Source organism: Staurois parvus, unplaced genomic scaffold (assembly GCF_062004578.1).
Source record: "Staurois parvus isolate SC_StPar_1 unplaced genomic scaffold, SC_StPar_1.0 ptg000233l, whole genome shotgun sequence".
Lineage (NCBI taxonomy): Eukaryota > Metazoa > Chordata > Amphibia > Anura > Ranidae > Staurois > Staurois parvus.
Window position 1 is genome coordinate 935,870 of NW_028318029.1, and position 22,807 is coordinate 958,676.

Below are 22,807 nucleotides of genomic sequence, written 5' to 3' on the forward strand. Positions count from 1 at the left end.
ATAAAGGAATAGTAGTGGAAAAAAAAAAGCACTTGTGGGTTTAATCAGTAATTTTTTTGTACAATTCTCCTTTGGGGTGAGGGGTGGGGGGTGTGCCAGTGGGTGTTTCCTATGTCTACATACTTTTGCTAATAGGAGTTCCTCTTTCCCATCTCAGAAAGTTGGGAGGTGTGATCTTAGTAACTTATGAATGGCAAAAAAATGAATGGATCTACAGCAGCAGCTGCTGATCCATTCATCCAATCTCACTGACATAGGATTTTTTTTTAATGTACTCATACCCCCCTCCTGTCATCTGATCTCCAGTCAGTATTTGACCTGAGTATTAAACCTTTACCTCCTTTATCCTGTCCATCTGCATATTATCCTCTTCATCTCCATGTTCCCACTGTACGTGACATGTACATTAACCCCTTCACCTTCTCCCCCATGCATGTCTGGCCTGTACAATAATGTTTCTATCTCACCATTACCAAACCCTTAAACACAAGCATGTTTCTTCATGTACAAAAAATGACAAACATGAGATCATATTTGGGTGTATACTTTCCATAACAGGGTCATTGTGGGGATTTTCATACAGTTTTCTTTCCCTTTTTTTTTTTGTAAAAATTAAAAAAATAAAGTATTTTTTAAATACTGCAAAAAGAAAGTGCTATTCGTCTCAAAATCAAAGTTCAAAAATAAATGTACAGTATTGCATGATGGAGTAATTGTCAGTCAAACTATCACAGTACGTACTGAAAAATGGCCTGGTAATGAAGGGGTGTTAGAGGCTAGTACTCAAGAGGCTAATGTTGGCCTCTCTGCACTTTATATGCCCCTTTTATATTATTTTATTTCCTACAACTCTGTTTAGCCACAAGGAAGAAGAAATATACCCAGTGTTTCTATAGGTATGGAGTGCATGTAACTCATTCTTTTCTACCAAGAGACAGGGTTGATGTTTGGTGGTTGGAAGCATATGTACGGAGAGATGAAAAGGAAAAGATGAGCATGACCCAATGGCTAAAATTGCTACCAACAATTATTACAGCAGAAGAACAACAGATGAAAGAGCTGGAAGTGAGTTATAGCTTGTTATAAATGAGGTGGTTCAGCTAAGCTAATTCCTTTCCTTTACAAAGTCCCTGGTAAAAACCCTATTGTATAGCAATCTTCATTCACCTAATTTCTGTTATTTCCCAGAACCAGAAATTTCATAAAATGCTTATGTGTCCTTATAACATATGCATACATGTTGTTTAGGTTGCTAATTATAAATCTCTAGGTACCTTGCACATGGTTATTAACAGCATATCAGGACTTTTCACCACCAGAGATAGTGTTTAGCTGGGGATCAGGAGTTTTTTTATTTTGATGACTTGTGCCAATGGATTACCATGGAGATTTATAGAGAAGCTTTTTATCTGTCAGATAAGCATAAAACAGATTTTCTTTTCTTTTTAGAGGAAAAAGGATTTCTGTAATCTTACAAGTGCCTTGTTTTTCAGTGCATTGCCATACAATATCCATTATAGATAAATCATATTACTCACTGGCCAACCTTCCCAGGGATGATGCAGTGTTAATAATTTCTATCATGTAACTCCCATTACAGTACTGTACATGCTTTGGGCATTAGGGCAGAGAATGGGCACACTGGTCCTTATTCTTTATGGCCAGAAGCAGCCCGCAGCTTGGCCAATGGACAGCATTATAACTGAATCACAGAGCACCAGAAAAAACTCTTGTTGACTACCAGCAGCTAGGAAGAAAATTGAACAATATCATTTCTTCAAAACAGAGACACAGTATGTTACAAGACGTTTTTGTTAGAAGGACTGTTGTGGTATAAAATGTATTATTTTGTATGATCGTGATCTAATCTCTAAAAGAAATGACACAGTTGACCCTGTCTTCCATAACACCAGTCTTACAATTTCCAAAGTTATTTAGAATATTAGCCTTAAAAATTGCCTAGTGGCATTACTGTACAATATAGTTTATGGAGTACAGCAGTCTGAGAATGACATTTGGAAATGGAAGTATGGATGCCCAAAGTTTTCATGCTGCCTAGGGCCAATTTGCTTTCAATCTGACTATACATTTGTCCATCTAAGGCAGGTTGTTGGCTTTAAAGCTGAAATCTGGGGTCCCTCCACCTCCCTTCACTAAAACAGATTACTGGCATTGAAAAAATATTCTTTTTACTCACCTCACCTGATGATCCAGCCCTTTTTTTTTTTAACAGGATCTGGGGGTCATTCTTCAGGTGTCCACATCACTGCCTGCATGATGAGGACTATTCCTATTGGCTTTCCAGCGGTGGGGCTCTTTCAGGATCCAGAAGAAATTACGTGAATGCAAGGGGACTGTAAGGGACCAGCTGGCGCATGCACATCTGCAGCACTTGATTAGCAGCCCTCCACACCCAGAAACAGTGCCAGCAAGGGACCTGGATGTCAAACTTAGGTAAATATAACTAATTTCAAAAGGTAAGAGACATAGATAGGTGACAGAGCAAATAAATATTTTCTCAGAGATGGGCTTTAATTTACTAATGTGTATGCTGTTGAAAAATTGCGGTGCAAGTACCAAATTATTTTTCTGAGAGCGTCTTGTGTTTTTCAGCATTGTCCTTGTATCAAGATTTTTTTTATACACAGAACAGTTAAGTGTAATATCCAAAGGCAAGAGAAAACACAATAAGAAGAACTCAAAGATAATGTAAAGGCTTTGAAAAAGGTGGAAAGAAGCATGAAAGATATACTAAACTGTTTAGGAAGTTAATAGTAGAAGGTTATGAACAGCTGAGTCCATAAATGTATTACAAATGAAAGTAGTGTGCTGCAATGAATAAAGTAAGAATGACATAAAGATCCATAGTTTACCTTCTGGTCAATGTACTTATTCTCTTCAATTCCAGATCGTTTAGAATGATCACAAGAAGAGGATGAAGCTGATGGAAGCCTTCTCAGTAAGCAGCTAGTATCCTGTTGTTGTCGGTCAATGAATTGCTTCATGAAACTCTCCCTGAAAAATACACATAGAAATAAAGGGGAGCACTGTAATATATCAATAATGGTGCCTGATGTTTTCTCACATATGGCAGGTGTGTGAAAACAGTAGAACAAATAGGGTGAATAAAGAGAATGGAACATACAAACCATTGTGATATTACAAAACAGTGTTTATGAAATAGCTACTGCAGGTAAACGTTAAACACAGAAAGTTTAAGTTTTGTTTTAGAAAACAGCACACACACACAGAGTAGAAAAGCCTTTTTTCTGCTAGCTGGTTTAGCCTGATTAAACTGTGCCAACTGGAACTTCACTGCAGAACTGCAACCTATGTATATTGATTCTGCCACAGTACTGCCAGAAAGCAATGTGATGCAATCTAGTTAGATTTTGTTCAATTATAAGAGACACTTTTTCCTTGTAACATTACAAGACTGTTGACAACCATTCAGCTTCAGTGTCACTTAAAGCTCCACCTCCTACTCTATTATTTCTCTTTTCATCCAGGTTCTCCAAGGTTCCATCCTCTGTCCTCTTCTATTCTCTTTCTACACCTCCTGCCTGGATCAGCTGAGAGTCTCTCATGGCATCCAATACCATTTGTATGCTGACCACACCCAAATCTATCTTCCAACCCCTCAGCTCACCCCATTTCTTCACACATCACCAGTTTACTAATGGAAATATCAGTATGACTATGATAACACTTTCTCAAACTCAATCAAATCAAAACTGTGCTCAAAATATTTCCTCCTCCTTCAGTCCATCTTGAATGCTGCTGCCAGACTCATTAACCTTACCAACCATTTGATGTTTCTACCCCTTTCTGGGATTCCTCCACTGGCTTCTGCTCACCCAAAAAATAGAATTCAAAATACTAACAACCAACTTCAAAGCCATCCAAAACTCTGCCCCAGCTATGACACATACCTCATCTCAAAACACCAACCAAGCTAATCTCTTTGCTTCTTCTAAGATCTCCAGCTTTCTAGTCCCCTTGTCACATCCACCAACATTTGCCTCCTTGACCTCTCCAGAGCCTCTCCCATCTTCTGGAACTCCTTACTCTAATCTGTCCAACTACTTCCCACTTAACCCACCTTTAGGCAATCCCTGAAAACCCATCTCTTCAGAGAGGACTATCCTTTTCTAACTAATAAACTGTACTTTCACTTTCTCCATCAGCCGATCAGCTCACTCCCACAGTTTTTACCTTTTGTATCACTTGATCCTTTCTTTTATATTTTAACCTCTAATGAGCAAGGCCCTCTGATTCCTCTAGCATTGAATTGTATTGTATGTGAAAGTGCGAGGCCCTGTCACTGTGAAAATGTAAAAGAAAACACTGGATTCTAAAGGATAAGGTTTGAGGTGCTCCAGAATGTCAGAGCACTTTTTTCATCTTTCTCCAGGTTTTGTAATTTGGAGCTCAGGAACTCAAAATACTTTGGGAAAGGAGCCTCCAATCTTGTGTCCATCCTTTGCCAGAGCCCATTGGGCTAAGTGTGCAGATGTTCGCAGTCCTTATAATCAAGGACCTGACAGTAGCTCAGGACTCCATCTGAGATACAGGAGATCACTACATAGGGGTCAGGAGGACACCAATCTTTCCCAAGGACTCATAGAGGCTTCATGGGCTGTCAGAGCATTTATGTCTGCACAGTGCAGGTCCAGTCCATGACAGAGCAGCAAGAGCAGAGGTACAGAGTTTTATGAGAACACTGAGGTGCTGTGCTAGATTGTCTGGAGGACCAAGTCAAAAGGCCTGAGCAGTGGTGCTGCTAGAGAGAGCCATTTATGTCCATCTTGATGGAAACGTGTGAACTTTTTCTATTTTTTAAAAAAATAAAAGTGGGCTAGCAAGACTGCATTTTTGGAAACTCACTGGTAAGCATTACCATGGAGCGAAACCCCCCACATCATCACAGTAACTGTACTGTCTTTCTTTATTAAGTAAAGTGCTGTGCAAAATGTTGGTGCTATATAAATCCTGAATAATAATAATAATAATATTCTGTATTATGACATATTAAGTATATAAAGAAAACTCTTGAGAACATAGGTAAAGCAAATAAAAACAGCTTTACATTTTAATATCTTGCTTCACAATATGGTCCTATTTGTTCAAATGAAATGTTCTCTCAACTGCATCTATAACCAAAGGCTGGCATTGGAGATAGCGTTTCACAGGCCAGTAGTTAGAGTTATGTGGGTGAGGGTTAAATATGCTACATTAGTGTGTGGGTGATGAGTATGGATTTTGGCTACTGCAGCAAGTCATGTGCAAAATAAGTAGGAGTTCCTGATCCATAATTGACTTGTCTTATGAAAAGTAATGAACTTACCCTGCGCATCATTTCTGCTGCTACATCATACATAACCCCTTTATGATTCATGGGTCATTTTAATTAATCAGTGCAGCAATTCATGATGTGGGATTACTGAAAACAAATTTCTTACCAACGATTTAAAAAATGACAGCTAAATAAAATCATAATTTTAGTAAGATTTGTTTGCTAATTAAGGTGTCTTATGATTTTCAGAAACACTTAGTTTTAACGTGTTACTACTGATATTTACTTAATAGCTGTGTTACTGCAATTATTGACTATCTCAGTACAGCACATTATAATAAGCTATAGGTATCCTGGGATCTAAACATGGGAGATTCATTTAGTATTATAATACTGTCCTCCTTAGAGATGGGAGCAGTGGCGTATCTAGCACAGATGACACCTAGTACACATTTTTTAAACACCCTCTTCCCCGAGCTTCTCTACATATCAAAATTATCTTTAGTAGTAATCATTAAAATACATGAATACTAATAATGTGCATAAAATATGGGTACAGTAAAGATTTCCATTAATTGAAAGTTTTGCTTATAATCGTATTGGTAAAAAAATAGTAGAATATGGGGACAATAATGGTGTGCTAAATAAAATAAAATTCAAGAGTTTAATAGTAGTACATATGGTGCACGATAGCTGAACATGAGGATAGTAGTGGCATGGTTTGATAGTGTAAGGCCACAGGGGACTAATCTCTAGTAATACAATCCTCTAAACAGCAGTGACCTCACATTATGTAGGCAGAAAATGGCAGTCCTGATAATAGATGGGCCCAAATAGGCAATCATAAACAATGTAACGGCAACAATCAGTAAACTACACCTACCTTTATTCTATCCATTATTTTATGTGCTCCAGCTTGGTAGACTCTCAAAAATTAGAGTTAGGGCTGCAGTATAGTGGGGTGCCTTGCCATGGCAAATACAGCTTACACATATTTGCAAATGTGTGCAGAAGTAAACCCCTTGTTTTTAACATGAACTGTTAAGAGTCAGTTTGGTTTAGTTGTAGGATATTTTTGACATGCGTCGCCCTTCCATGTGCTCCTTGCTGCAAAGGTTGGTTATAGGATGGGGTGGTTGCCAATTGTTTTTACTGTTGGCGACTTGGTGAGGAGATTCACTGCTGCCATTGTGCTGGCTGTTCAGTGTGTCCCCTACCTTTAAGGAGGAGTGAGCTGCCTCCAGGTATACTTGCCCTTAATCACTTTACAACCATGCTATAGCTGAATGACGGCTACAGCGTGGCTGTCCAGTTCATCTGCACTGATAATCAGTGCCCTGATTATCGGTGCAGCCCCAAAAGTGTCCATCGGTGCCACCTATCAGTGCCTCCTCATCAATTCCCACCAGTGCTGCCCATCAGTGCTGCCTATCAGTGCAGCCTCATCAACGCACACCAGTGAAACAGAAAATTCACCTCTTTGCTAAATTTTATAATATAATAATATAACTTTTTTATCAAATTTTTTGCTCTTTTTTGTTTTTGTTTTTTGTGGCAATTAAATACCACCAAAGAAAGCTCTATTTGAGTGAAAAAAATGATACAAATGTCATATGGGTACAGTGTCGGATGACCGTCCAATTGTCATTCAAAGTGCGACAGCGCTGAAAGCTGAAAATTGGCCAGGGCAGGAAGGGGGTAAAAGTGACCAGTAGGCAAGTGGTTAATCTATTATTATATATTTTCTCCAACTTTGGAGACTCTCAAATTTATAAAGTTACGACTGCAGTACACTGGGGTGCCATGATGTTGCGTCTGCAGCTTAAGCATATATTTGCATATAATTGCAAATGTGTGCAAACTAAACCCCATGTTTTAATGTGAACTGGTAGACAGGGTAATCCAGTTTGTTGTAGGCTGGCTGATAAGTGAGCTGGGAATTTTTGTTTATTGTTTGACACCATCAGAAACATGCCCACAGAGAGTGACACACTCTGTCAATACTGCACTGCCATGGCCAGGGGTTTAATCCTTTCAGTGCAAAGTCCGTACATCATACGGACCTGACAACAGAGGGTTCTACACAAAATCCCAGTGTGTAAACCTGACAAGTTGACTTCTGGCTGTCAGATGCAAGCAGTCCGGTGCCTCTGGATTAATTGCACCCCTCTGTAACGGCTGCCCCCCCCCCATGCGCTGTCCATCCACTCTCCTCCCCTTTTTGTTGGCGACCCAGAAGCAACATGTAAAAAGTCACCTCCAGGTCCCCCTGTCAGTGTACCTGGCCATCATGGCTGTGAAAGAATCTAATGCAGTGCAATTTGTACTGCATTAGGTTCAGTGGAGCACAGGGGGTACATCCAGGGTCTTTTAGACCCAAGCTGTCTCATTAGAGAGAACCTGTTACCAATAAATCATCACAAAGGGGACTGTTTGTCCCCTATGTGATGGAAAAAAAAGTTACGTAAAAAGAGTTTTTTATTTAAATTGTAAAAAATGTAAGTTACACCCAGGCACATAAAATCCCTCTTCAAAATGTTTTGAGGCCCCCACCCCCACATATGAGCAAGTAAGAACAAAAGCACATGACGGGAGCGCCTACACATGAAATACTAATGATTGGAAAGCTCCCGACTGCAAGTAGCGATCGGATCCTTTTCATGAGGAGCCAGTAAATGCCGAGAACGTGCTCCCCTGGCACATGTTTTGTTTACAATGGACACGCAAATATGAGGCACCAAGGCCTGGTCACCAAGAGGCTTATTATATTTGCAAACGCTCAGCTTGTCTGAAATTGACAATATGTAAACAAATTTAATAAATAGGTCATTGGCACCATCTGAGTAACAGTACCTGATGTGGACACCCCACTCACCACTGGCTGGAAGACATGAAAATTGAGGAGGTTGATTTACCAAAGGAAAATAGACAAGAATACCCAATCACATGCAAGGAAAATAAAAAAGTGATTGGATAATGCAAATCAGCAGAGCTTCTTTTCATTTACTAAGCTTTGGAGCAACTGCACTTGCAAGGTGCACAGTCTATGTGCCTTTAGTAAATCAACCCCATGGTCTGGTAATTGTTTTTAAATAAATAGCCCTGATACATCTGATAGCATTCCACAGTATATGTAGGTGCAATTCTCCAACCACTACTCAAAGTCTACTCAAAGCTGATACTTCAGTTATTGGTAGATGTTGGCAGTTTGAATTACAAATCAACTTTTTTATATTTACCAAAGTAGCATGATCTTCTGATCTGAGTACCTGCGGCTGACTGTTTGAGTTGATCAAAAATGCAGGTAGATATCTTTTTTCCCCATTTTAGTGGATTGGCAGCCCATTCAAATAAGTGGACTGCCTTATAGTGGACCTTCACTCTCTCAGTCAGCATTGACTATTTTTACTCTTTAACCTCCATGCACACTGGGCTTTTTAATAACGCTGGTAATGTTAGCTGTGTAAATTCACGTTACAAAAGTGAGTTTTTCTGCTTTTTTTTACAATTTTTGTATTAGCGTTTAGTGGTGTTTTGCAGCGTTCACAGTTTTTAGTGTTTTTTTTACCAAAAAAAAATTTTATGGCCAAAAAAAGGTCCAAAAATGCTGGTTTTCCGCATTTATCCATGGTTTGCCGCATTTTTCAGTGATAGAGCATTTTCACAGCTAAAAAACTTCTCTAGAAACCCACTAGTCCTGTGTTTTTTTTCCAGACAAATAACGTCCCTACCAAAAAACGTAGATTACAGTCTATGTGTACATGGACACATAGGATAGCATGCTGGAGAGTTTACTGGTTGTAGAAAAAAACGTCAAAAGCCAAAAACAGCAGCTCTAAAAACATCCCGTGTGCATGAGGACTTATGCTTTCATAGCAAGGAAAGTATACCGTATTTATTTGTGTTAGCCATTTTTTTTTTTAATTTCTTCAGGTACTTCCTGGTTTCCAGGCCAAGGCAAATGATGTCATACATGAGGATTAGGAGGGGTTTTCTCAGCTAAGCACACCCTCCTGTATGCATGGTGAGCTAAGGGCTGATGGATTCCAGTAAGTGGTACATGCCCTTATCACAGTGGTTTAACCGCATATAAACCAAGGAACAAAACACATACTTTTCTTTTTTTAAAAGCTTTTCTTTCCCTTACTTTCACCTGCTGATTAAGGAAGTGTGTTAGGAATACAGAACACCTCTTTATAGTGTAAGGAGGAGGTGATCTGTACTCCAAACTAGGCTAGGCTGATAACAATAGATTTCAGAAGGTCAATGAATTTCTGAAAGGTTCATCAGGTATTTTATATCACTTATCAAACATGTATATCAAAACATTTTCAAATCTTAAATGAAAGACCAAAATAAAAGTTTTATTGGTAGGAGTTACACACACTTAAAGCAGGGAGCATTATTGATTGCAATTAAACACAGAGCTCTCTCTTGTGGCTACAATGATCAATGATAAAACAACATTTATGGAAGTGCAAATCTAAAAATGTTACAAAAAAAAAAAAAAAACCCCTTCCTGACCAGGCCATTCTTTGTGAAATGGCGCCGCGTTGCTTTAACTGACAATTGCACGGTCTTGCAACACTTTACCCAAATGAAATGTATGTCTTTTTTCCCACAAATAGAGCCTTCTTTTTGTGGTATTTGATCACCTCTCTGGTTTTTACTTTTTGTGTTATCAACAAAAAAAAGCTTCTACTATAAAACAAATCCAATAAAAAAATTAAAAAATCTAATGTCTTCATAAATTTAGGCCAAAATGTATTCTGCTACATATTTTTGTTAAAAATATCCCAATAAGCGTATATTGATTAGTTCGTGCAAAAGTTATAGTGTCTACAAACTATGGGACATACACTGAAATTTTTTTATTTTTTTTTTAGTAATGGGAGGGATCAGCGACTGGGACTGCGATACGGCGGTGGACATTTTTACACTGACACTTTGTGGGAACCAGTGACATTAATACAGTGATCAGTGCTAAAAATATATACTGAACACTGTACTAATGACACTGATTGGGAAGGGGTTAACATCTAGGGTGATCAAAGAGTTAAGTGTGTGCCTAGCTATGTGCTTGGTGTACACTAGGTGGTGCTGGTACAAGGGGAAGTAATGGATTGTGTTCCCAGCTCTGCTCTGACACACAATCAATCACTCCCCCCTGTTTTGACATCAGAGCTCTATTTTTCCCCTCTGCCTGACAATCTGTGGGTGTCGACGGACATCCGTTCGTGGAGACTCGCAGATTGGCTTCTGCTGTGACAGTTCACAGTAGAAACGATCTACTGGCAGCACTTGCGCCCCCATTAGGCAGATGTGCAAAATCACGTATATATACATGATTTTGTACAGGAGGGCCACCCTATAGCAGTAAAGTTGCTATAGGGCGGTCTTCAAATGGTTAAAGTACATGTAACATTTATAATTTAAAATATTTACTCACTGAAAAAATATGCATTAATTTTCTTTTAAAGCTCAATCTTAGTAAATTTCTAACCCCTAACTCCCCTCCCTAGCCACCTAAATACAGTAAACTGAGCCATCCCATTTATGAGTGCCTCTGACAGTGGTGGCATTGTCTACATCCTGGTAGGTAAAAATCTAGTGTCAGGCTTCCAGCATACTAACATCTCTTAGACTTGAAGTGAATTTTGTTTCTGCAGTACAGAGAATGAGAGATGTATATTAGACATTTGCACGCCGGAATTTTTCCTTTTGTTTTGGATGCATTTCATTGAAGAGTTTTGTTTTGTCATATTTGTTAATTTGATCCGATTCATTTTTGGAATTTGTTTTGTATCTTCGGCATTCATTTTGTATATTAATTAGTCTGGGTGGATTCAAAAATGTTTGCAGTTTTTCTCCGGAAGATTGCAAAATATTCGACTGATTATCGAACTGGACAGATTCGAATGAAAGGGATTCAATATTTTCTGATGTTAGTCCAACCCACCAAGAGAAATGTTATGAGCTGATTGAACAATATCAAGAGTAATGTTCATTCAAATTAACGAATGGAACAAAATTCTGATTCATTCTTTATCCGAATCCAAATTATCAAACAAATTGAACAATTTAATTAATTTCTCCATTGGCCCGAACTACTATCACATCATGTGACGCCACCTGAATGAAATGAATGAAACAAATGCATTTGTTGATTTTGTTATGACTTTTTTCGGATTCGCTGACATTCGTTACTATGTCAATTTGGAGATTCATTTACTTATGAATTTCTGAAAGTTACATTTTTGTCCGAAAAACAAATCAAAATGAAACACAGCTTTCTAACGTATGTCCTATTCTAGTCTATAATAGGTTAGTGTGCAGGCACCCTTGGCACTAGATTTTTAACAACAGGGTGTAGACAATGAGAGAGGGCTGGGTGTTTATAGAGTTAAACTTGATTTAAAAAAAAATATATTCAACTTTGTATTCTTAACCACTTACTGCCCGGCTACGATGGCCGGGTGGGACTTTGCTCATTCTGGGTGGACATCAAAGGATGCCGTGCCATGTGATTGCTGTGACCAATCACAGCAGATCACATGACAATTGGAAACAATGAATGGCTTTCTTTCATGCCATTCATTGTGTAGATTGTGTTGCTAGCTATTAGAGATGAGCGAATCGAACCAGGCGAACCGGAATTCGATACGAATTTCAGGAAAAATTCGATTCGCGTCGAATCCGAATATTTGCCTACTTCGGGTGCGCGAATCGGATTTTTCCCGATCAGCCGGCAAAAGTGTCCCTGCAGAGAGCTCCGCTATTTCTGACAGTTCTCTGACAGAAGGAACACATGTACAGCGGTTGAAACATTGTATCTATTAGTTTCCATTTAGGATACAGATGTTTCAACCGCTGTACATGTGAAGAAGCTGTCAGAGAACTGTCAGAAATAGAGGAACTCTGCACATACACTTTTTGCCGGTTTGGAATTCTTATTTTCATCCTACTTCTTCTTCTTCTTCTTCTTCTTCATCCTCATCCTCATCCTCAGAAGAAGAAGAAGAGGATGAGGATGAAGAAGAAGAAGTAGGATGAAAATAAGAATAATTCCAAGCCGGCAAAAAGTGTATGTGCAGAGTTCCTCTATTCTGCAGATACACTTAGAGGAGCTCTGCAGATACACTTAGAGGAGCTCTGCACATACACTTTTTGCCGGCTTGGAATTAATCTTATTTTCATCCTACTTCTTCTTCTTCTTCTTCTTCATCCTCATCCTCATCCTCAGAAGAAGAAGAAGAGGATGAGGATGAGGATGAAGAAGAAGAAGAAGAAGAAGAAGTAGGATGAAAATAAGAATAATTCCAAGCCGGCAAAAAGTGTATCTGCAGAGCTCCTCTAAGTGTATCTGCAGAATGTCATTTATGGAAACAAATAGATACAATGTTTCAACCGCTGTATGGAGTGATTGTCCCAGAACTGTCAGAAATAGACTATTTATGACAGTTCTGGGACATTCCCTCCATACAGCGGTTGAAACCGCTGTATGGAGTGAATGTCCCACAACTGTCAGAAATAGACTATTTCTGACAGTTCTGGGACATTCCCTCCATACAGCGGTTGAAACCGCTGTATGGAGTGAATGTCCCACAACTGTCAGAAATAGACTATTTATGACAGTTCTGGGACATTCCCTCCATACAGCGGTTGAAACCGCTGTATGGAGGGAATGTCCCACAACTGTCAGAAATAGACTATTTCTGACAGTTCTGGGACATTAACTCCATACATGTCCCAGAACTGTCAGAAATAGACTATTTCTGACAGTTCTGGGACATTCCCTCCATACAGCGGTTGAAACCGCTGTATGGAGTGAATGTCACAGAACTGTCAGAAATAGACAGAAACTGTCACAGAACTGTCCTTCTTCTCATCCTTCTCCTTCTTCTCATCCTTCTTCTCATCCTTCTTCTCATCCTTCTCCTTCTTCTCATCCTTCTCCTTCTTCTCATCCTTCTCCTTCTTCTCATCCTTCTTCTCATCCTTCTCCTTCTTCTCATCCTACTTCTCATCCTTCTCCTTCTCCTCCTTCTCCTTCTCCTTCTTCTCATCCTTCTTCTCATCCTTCTTCTTCTCATCCTTCTCCTTCTTCTCATCCTTCTCCTTCTCCTTCTTCTCATCCTTCTCCTTCTCCTCCTTCTCCTTCTCCTTCTCCTTCTTCTCATCCTTCTCCTTCTTCTCATCCTTCTCCTTCTCCTTCTTCTCATCCTTCTCCTTCTCCTTCTCCTTCCTCATCTCCAAGGGCATTTAAATTAAAGGTACAGTGTTCTGCACTAATTTAAAGGCTCTCTGAAGCCTAGAAACCCTTTTTATAAGTTAACTTTGTAGCGAATTAATTCGCATCGAATCGAATTTCTTCCTGGAATTCGCCGAATCAGCCGAATCGAATTTTTGAAAAATTCGTTCATCTCTACTAGCTATGATTGGTCATAGTGATCACATGGTATAGACAGTGCCAATCACAGCCCATTTGTTCCAGCTGTGGCCAATCCCAGCTAATTACAACAAGACTTACTGAATGAATTGATTTCATTCAGTAAAATGCTTACTTATAGCAATGAAATATGAAATTCACTGCTATAAGTAATTGTAATATGTAAAAAAAAAATCCTGATTACTTCCGGAGAGAAGTACAATGTTACTATGATGACATTGTATTGTTCTGGTCACAGATTGTTTAAAAAAAAAGTAAAAAAAAATGTATGTAACAAAAAAAATTGTTAAAAATGTTTTTTTTTTAATTTTAATTTCTTCATTTTCCAAAAAAATGACAGAAAATTACAACTTCACAATACTCGCCATGTCTCTTACTTACCTAGGACTGTCTACTTTCCAAAAAGGGGTACTTTGGGGGATATCTGTACTGTCCTGAAATTTTTGGGTCATAAGAAATTAAATAGGCCATCAGTACATCAGGATTGATCAATTTTCATTTCATTTGGGTACAGTGTCGCTTGACTGCGCATTTGGTATTCAAAGTGCAACAGCACTGAAAGCTGAAAATTGCCCTGCGCAGGATGGGGATGACAGTGCCCAGTATTGAATGAAGTAGTTAATTTAAAGATGTACCATACTTTCTAAGGGTCTCAGCCACCTCCAAATTCCATTTTTTTTTGTTGATGTGTCAGATTTCCTGTTAGAGGGTGGCGTTGTGCATTCTCCATGGTCCCACTGTATGTTGGAATGTAGCAACCCTGTCCTGCTTGCTCCCAAGATGGACTAGGGACTATTGGACTTGTAGTGTACATAAAGCAGGGCACATAATCACAACTAATATACACTGCTTGTACTAAACAATCAGAAGTGAAGGGGAAACAAAGAGGGTTGGGATCTCATGGAGGACATTATAAGGAAGCAGAAAAAAATAGTAAGAAATCATTGAATGAAAAACAGATTCCAGGTCCATTAAGTAGCAAATGTGACATGGATTATTTTTGGAGAAAAAGGATACCACTTAGTGTCACTTTAAGAGAATTAGTAAACTTGTTCAAATGGAATTTAGCCTTCCCAAACAACACTACCACTGTACAGATATGCTTAATAAAGGCACTGTTACTATTTTGTCTGCAAAAACATATAAAGCATAGCGAAACACAAAAATGTAATATATATTTCAGCTTACCAACCTTTAGATTTGGTGGTGGTGACATTAGTTTAATTCTTTTAGGCTTTTTCCCCTTTTATTTTCACCTGGTAATCCTGCCAGTAACATACCTCTTATCCCAGGGTGACAACACCCATTCATCAAACTGTATCTATGGAGGAGCAGTATCGTCACCCTGGGCTGCTCTGACGATTTGGACTACAATCATCTCCTCTCCACATCTCTATTACATAGGAAGTTTGAGATATCAGTTCAGTGCACATGATTTTACAAAGATGCTGACATGGTTTATCAGGATCAAAAAAATTTTTTTTCTGTACTTACATAAAAAATAGAAACGTAATGCAGCTGCCACACCTATAGATTGGTAAACTGCAATATAATGACATTTTGCTCTTGGGTTTAAATATCCTTATATGGATTGTCTTAGCCCAAAAATAGTCTGAATGTGACACTCCTCCCTGGTAATTCATGAAAATCAATTGATCATTTACCTTATTTTTGGTACCGTGAAATCAGAAGGAAGTTTAGAGATCTTCACCATCTGTGGCCTGTTGGGAAATTTTTCAAAGATACGTAGACGCAGTGGCAATTTTTCTTTTGTATCTGCATTTGCTTCACTTTGTTTTAGCTGAAAAAAGCAAAAGCAAAAAAAAAATCATAATGGAGCACTGATCATAGTAAACAGTAGATGGCAGCAAAGCTATACTATTTATGACTGTGTCATCCAGGAAAGGAATCATGGGGTATATCACTTATGTTCCATAATTTTACTGTACAGGCATAAAACCCTATTTCAAACAGTATACTTTTTTTTAGTAAACTCATATGCTGGCTATGCACAGTCTAAGTTGAGATTCAGTGTTGTTTTAATACATTAGATTCACATAAAAGGAAGAGCAGGAAAAAATCACATGATGGATATTAGCTTGTGTTGCAGGTTCATAAGATCGTGTGGATTTTAGTACAGCAAGATCACAGTGTTGCTAAATGAATACTTCACAGTCTTGCTTGTGGTGTATACCAGGGGTGGACTGACCATTTGAGCACTCGGGCACTGCCCAAGGGCTCGGGGGCAGTAGGGGGCCCCATGAGATGCCCCTGGTACCTTTCATTGGCTTTTTCATAGGCTTTTTTGGGTGTGGGCGAGGACACAGGGGCCCCATGATCCCCTATTGCTCGGGGGCCCCATGAGTTGTCAGTCCACCCCTGGTGTATACTGAACAATCAAGATTTCTTTTGTAATTTATATGCAGACATGCAGCACGTCTGTGTTAGGATGCTGCCTATAGAGATATTTATATATATAAAAGCAGCATTGAGGAACCTGTATGCCATGTTCTTTGAAAAAATAAGACAGCATAAATATGGATATTTATCAGTACAAGCATTCGCAAGCAGCAGCATGTGAAGTGTGCCATGGCTGTTTCACTGCAATGCATGTGCTATGTTTTATATATATATACACATACATACACATGCACATATACAGTATATATATATATATATATATATATATATATATATATATATATATACATACATATACATACACACACATACACAGTATCTCATAGATGTGAGTACACCCCTCACATTTTTATAAATATTTTATTATATCTTTTCTTGCGACAACATTGAAGAAATAACACAATGTAAAGTAGTGAGTGTACAGCTTGTATAACAGTGTAAATTTGCTGTAAATTTGCTGTCCCCTCAAAATAACTCAACACACCGCCATTAATGTCTAAACCGCTGGCAATAAAAGTGAGTACACCCCTATGTGAAAATGTCCAAACTGGGCCCAAAGTGTCAATATTTTGAGTGGCCACCATTATTTTCCAGCACTGCCTTAACCCTCTTGGGCATGGAGTTCACCAAAGCTTCACAGGTTGCCACTGGAGTCCTCTTCCACTCCTCCATGATGACATCATTGAGCTGGTGGATGGTAGAGCCCTTGAGCTTCTCCACCTTCTGTTTGAGGATGCCCTACAGATGTTTAGGGTTTACGTCTAGAGACATGCTTGGCCAGTGCACCACCTTTACCCTCAGCTTCTTTAGCAAGGCAGTTGTTGTCTTGGAGGTGTGTTTGGGGTCAATATCATGTTGGAATACTGCCCTGCGGCCCAGCCTCCAAAGGGAGGGGATCATGCTCTGCTTCAGTATGTCACAGTACATGTTGACATTCATAATTACATAATTACATCCTATAATCCTATACCCACAGTTGATCCTGAGGAAGGCAAAAAAACCCAGCAAAAGCATGATACAATTTGCTCCTGTAGGGAGAAAAAAATTCCTTCCTGATCCCCTGAGAGGCAATCGGATATTCCCTGGAAATGTTAGTATCCAGTGATATTCTTTGTATCTGAGCTGGCCAGAACCAACTCTTGAGGGAGTCTATTCCACATTTTCACAGCTCTCACTGTGAAGACACCTTTCCGTGTTTGGAGATTAAATTTCTTTTCCTCCAGACATAAAGGGTGCCCCCTTGTCCTCTGTGATAACCTCAGGGTGAATAGCTCTACACCGAGTTCAATATATGAACCACTGATGTATTTCTACATGTTGATCATATCCCTCCTAATCTCCTCTTCTCAAGAGAGAATAAATTCAGTTCTTCTAATCTTTCCTCATAGCTGAGCTCTTCCATGCCTCTTATCAGTTTGGTTGCCCTTCTCTGTACTTTCGCCAGTTCCCCAATGTTCTTTTTGTGAATTGGTGCCCAAAACTGAACTGCATATTCCAGATGAGGTCTTACTAATGATTTGTACCGGGATAATATGATATCTCTCTCTCTGGAGTCTATACCTCTTTTAATACAAGAGAGGATTTTGCTCGCTTTAGAAACGGCAGCTTGGCATTGCATGCCATTATTAAGCTTGTGATCTACCAGAACTCCCAGATCCTTCTCCACCATTGATTCCCCCAGTTGTACTCCCCCTAGTATGTATGATGCATGCATATTCTTAGCCCCCAAGTGCATAACCTTACATTTATCAACATTAAACCTCATTTGCCACATAGTTGCCCAATTAAACAGTGCATTGAGGGCGGCTTGTAAATTGAAGACATCCTGTAAGGACGTTATTCCACTGCACAGCTTGGTGTCATCTGCAAAGACTGAAATGGGATTTTTAATCCCAGACCCTAAATTGTTTATAAATATATTAAAAAGCAAGGGTCCCAACACTGAACCATGGGGTACACCACTGATGACCCCAGACCATTCAGAGTATGAATCATTAACCACTACTCTCTGAATACGATCTTTTAGCCAGTTTTCTATCCATTTACATACAGATTTTTCTAAGCCTGTAGACTTTACCTTACACATTAGCCGTGTGTGGGGAACTGTGTCAAACGCTTTTGCAAAATCCAAGCATACCACGTCCACCACCACCCCTCTGTCCAAGGTTCTGCTCACCTCCTCATAAAAAGAAAACAGATTTGTTTGACAACTTCTGTCTTTCATGGATCCATGCTGTCTGTTGCTTAAAATATTTTTTTCCAGCAAGAACTCATCAATGTGGTCTTTTACTAAACTCTCCAGTATCCTCTGAACTATAGAAGTTAAACTGACAGGTCTATAATTACCAGACCAGACCTTTTTACTATTAATATATCTGAAGATTTTTTTGGGGTTGGTCCTGCTATCTTTGTAATGTTTAAACAGTGATAGCGTTCCTTCATTTTTATACATAATAAAAGCTCTTTTCTTATTATTTATAGCTTTTTTTAACTTTGGCCGTAAACCATATAGGTTTGATTTTTAGCCTTTTAAACTTGTTGTCCATGGAAATATATTTTCCAGTGTGTTCACATACAGTCTTTTTAAAGAACTCCCATTTCTGTGTTGTGTTCATCGATGCCAAAATTCCCTCCCAATCTAAGTCTTGGAGAGCAACTCTCAGCCCTGAAAAATTGAGCATTTTTATTTTTCCCGTATGTGCTCGCTGTTTACAGCCAACAATAAATTAAATCATGTTATGGTCACTGCTACCCAGATGTTCTTTTATATGGACATTTGTAATAAGCTCTGCATGGTTGGAGATTACCAGGTCCAGCAGAGCATCATTCCTAGTAGGGGCTTCTATGAACAGTACCATAAAATTGTCCTGTAGTAGGTTTAAAACTTTTTGCCCTTTAACTGTTCCTGCAGTACCATTGCTCTAGTCAATTTTAAATCCCAAATTATTATCACTGTCCCAGCCCTTTCGATCTGTGCAAGTAGCTGAGTCCCCGCCTCCTCATTAACACTGGGAGGCCTATAACAAACTCCAATGATTTCCTTTGTAGTATGCACCCCCATGTACAGTTCCACCCATAATGCTTCAGCATCATCACACTCTCCATCAACTAGGTCCTCTTTCACACTCGCTCTGAGATCACTTCCCACATAGAGACAGACACCACCACCTTTCCTATTTACCCTGTCTCTGAAAGAGAACATAGCCAGGAATATTAATGGCCCAGTCATGGTTCCCTTAATGAATTGTAGCTCCCCAGTGCTGGCAGCACTCATGCAGCCCCAGACCATAACACTCCCACCACCATGCTTGACTGTAGGCAAGACACACTTTTCTTTGTACTCCTCACCTGGTTGCCGCCACCCACACTTGACACCATCTGAACCAAATAAGTTTATCTTGGTCTCATCGGACCACAGGACATGGTTCCAGTAATTCATGTCCTTAGTCTGCTTGTCTTCAGCAAACTGTTTGCGGGATTTCTTGTGCATCATTTTTAGAAGAGGCTTCCTTCTGGGATGACAGCCATGCAGACCAATTTGATGCAGTGTGCCACGTATGGTCTGAGCACTGATAGGCTGACTCCCCCACCCCTTCAACCTCTGTAGCAATGCTGGGAGCACTCATACGTCAATTTCACAAAGACAACCTCAGGATATGACACTGAGCACGTGCATTCAACTTCTTTGGTCGACCATGGCAAGGCCTGTTTTGATTGGTACCTGTCCTGTTAAACCGCTGTATGTTCTTGCATGGCCACCGTGCTGCAGCTCAGTTTTATGGTCTTGGCAATCTTCTTGTAACCTAGGCCATCTTTATGTAGAGCAACAATTCTTTTTTTCACATCCTCAGAGAGTTCTTTGCCATGGGGTGTCATGTTGAACTTCAGGTGACCAGTATGAGAGTGAGAACGATAACACCAAATTTAACACACCTGCTCCCCATTCACACTCAAGACATTGTAACAGTAAGGAGTCACATGACACTGGGGAGGGAAAATGGCTAATTGGGCTCAATGTGGACATTTTCACTTTGGGGTGTACTCATTTTTGTTGCCAGCAGTTTAGACATTAATGGCTGTGTGTTGAGTTATTTTGAGGGGACAGCAAATTTACACTGTTATACAAGCTGTACACTCACTACTTTACATTGTAGCAAAGTATCATTTCTTCAGTGTTGTCACATGAAAAGATATAATAAAATATTTACAAAAATGTTTACAAAAATGTGAGGGGGTACTCACTTCTGTGAGATACTGTATATATACCTATATACACTATATTGCCAAAAATATTAGGACACCATTCCAAATCATTGGATTCAGGTGTTCCAATCACCTCCATGGCCACAGGTGTATAAAATCAAGCACCTAGGCATGCAGACTGCTTCTACAAATATTTGTGATAGAATGGGTCGCTCTCAGGAGCTCAGTGAATTCAAGAGTGGTACCGTGGTAGGTTGCCACCTGTGCAATAAGTCCATCCGTAAAATTTCCTTGCTACTAAATATTCCACGGTCAACTATTAGTGGTATTTTAACAAAGTAGAAGCAACTTGGAACAACAGCAACTCAGCCATGAAGTAATAGGCCACATAAAATGACAGAGCAGTGTCAGCGCATGCTGAAATGCACAGTGCGCAGAAATCGCCAACTAGCTGCAGAGTCAATAGCTAAAGACCTCCACACTTCATGTGGTATTCAGATTAGCACAACAACAGTGCGTGGAGAACTTCATGGAATGGGTTTCCATGGCCAAGCAGTTGCATCCAAGGCTTACATCACCAAGTGCAATGCAAAGAGTCGGATGCAGTGATGTAAAGCACGCCGCCACTAGACGCTAGAGCAGAGGAGGTGTGTTCTCTGGAGTGATGAATCACGCTTCTCTCTCTGGCCATCTGATGGATGTGTCTGGGTTTGGCGGTAGCCAGAAGAACGGTACTTGCCTGACTGCATTGTGATAAGTGTAAAGTTTGGTGGAGAGGGGATTATGGTGTGGGGTTGTCTTTCAGGGGTTGGGCTTGGCCCCTTAGTTCCAGTGAAGGGAACCCTTAAGGCATCAGTATACCAAGACATTTTTGAAAATTTCATGCTCCCAACTTTATGAGAACAGTTTGGGGATGGCCCCTTCCTGTTCCAATAGGTCTGTATGGACTAAGACTGGGATTCCATTAATTCCAGTTCATGTGCGTGTAAAGGCAGGCGTCCCAATACTTTTGGCAATATAGCATGTATGTGTGTATATATATATATATATATATATATATATATATATATATACATATATATATATATATACACACACACACATGCACATATATAATTATATTTCTGTTACATGAAAAGTACATTCGAAATGACAGCTCTAAAAATATTAAAGAGAAAATATACTTTTAAATATCTGGTACACTACCACTTAGCTGGTGTACGTTCAAGTGGAAGAGCAGCTACTGCTTAGCAAACTATAATTTTTAGTAAAATAACCATATGTTCACTATATTATTTTTTTTATTTTTTTCATAATAAAGATTTGATCTATAAATGTATTACAAATCTGTGTACAATATATAATATCATTACATATATATGAAAGATAAGGATAAGTGACAAAACAGTTAGTTTGGAATTTAGCATCGATATGTACATTGTATAAGGTTGATAGTAAATAGCAATTTGCTATAGGCAGTGAATAATAATAATGAAGATATGGCTAGGATAATTTGGAACTAAATATGGCTAATACAACGCTTTGGATGTTACCATATAGTATGGCCTCTCTGTAGTATGCATTTCAAAACCTGTTTGTGATTGTTTACATAGTATTTGGATAGTAGGAATAGGAAAAAGGTCTGGGTATATATCTGGAAAAGTACCTTTATTATACAGTGGTGATGGTTATTACCTTCAGGTAGCATGGTATTGTGTTTTAGTGTTTCGGTAGGTCAAGCACCTGTGAGTTCTATATACCCTTCAGAAAGGGAGAATATATTAAACTTGTGCACATCTCTGCAAGTGTGTGCATAGAAAATACTGCAAGAATACACTTGTGGGCATATTTTTTAAAGCAAACATTCATTGCAGGTGAACAAATTACTGTCATTAACCACATGGAAGAAAAATATATTTAAATTTATTTTAAAAATATTCTTCCCAAATATATTGACATATATTTGAAATACTACAATGTTGGCTGTATTCAATTCACTTCAATGTATATTTCAATAAATATATGTATAGATAGATAGATAGATAGATAGATAGATAGATAGATAGATAGATATTGTATGTTGAAATGTGGTTTTATTACAAAATATATGAAAAATATTTTTGAAAATACAATTTCAAATATACTGTATGTATTTAAAAATACATTTAATCTACAGGTTTGGAATGCATTGACAAATATATGTAAAAATATATGTTAAAATTACTTTTTTATATGTTTAAAAAAATCTGAAGAATATATTTAAAAAATATTTTTCATATATTTTGTAATATTTAAAGTCCGCATTTCAACATGCAATAAATAAATATATATATATATATATATATATATATATATATATATATATATATATATTTACTGAAATATATTTTGAAATATATTGAATACGGCCAAAATTGTAGTATTTCAAGTATATGTCA

General features: G+C 38.7%; 1 protein-coding gene across 2 annotated transcripts in view; it reads right to left on the bottom strand.

Moving 5' to 3' along the window:
- Positions 1 to 22,807, bottom strand: part of NALCN (sodium leak channel, non-selective) — a 694,063-nt gene that overhangs the window by 186,152 nt on the left and 485,104 nt on the right. For both annotated transcript variants that reach the window (XM_089679951.1, XM_089679950.1), the window contains 2 exons: positions 15,410 to 15,546; positions 2,874 to 3,015 (listed from right to left, as the gene is read on the bottom strand). In XM_089679951.1, the coding sequence (XP_089536077.1) occupies positions 2,874 to 3,015; positions 15,410 to 15,546 (279 nt within the window). The remainder of the gene's footprint in view (positions 1 to 2,873; positions 3,016 to 15,409; positions 15,547 to 22,807) is intronic.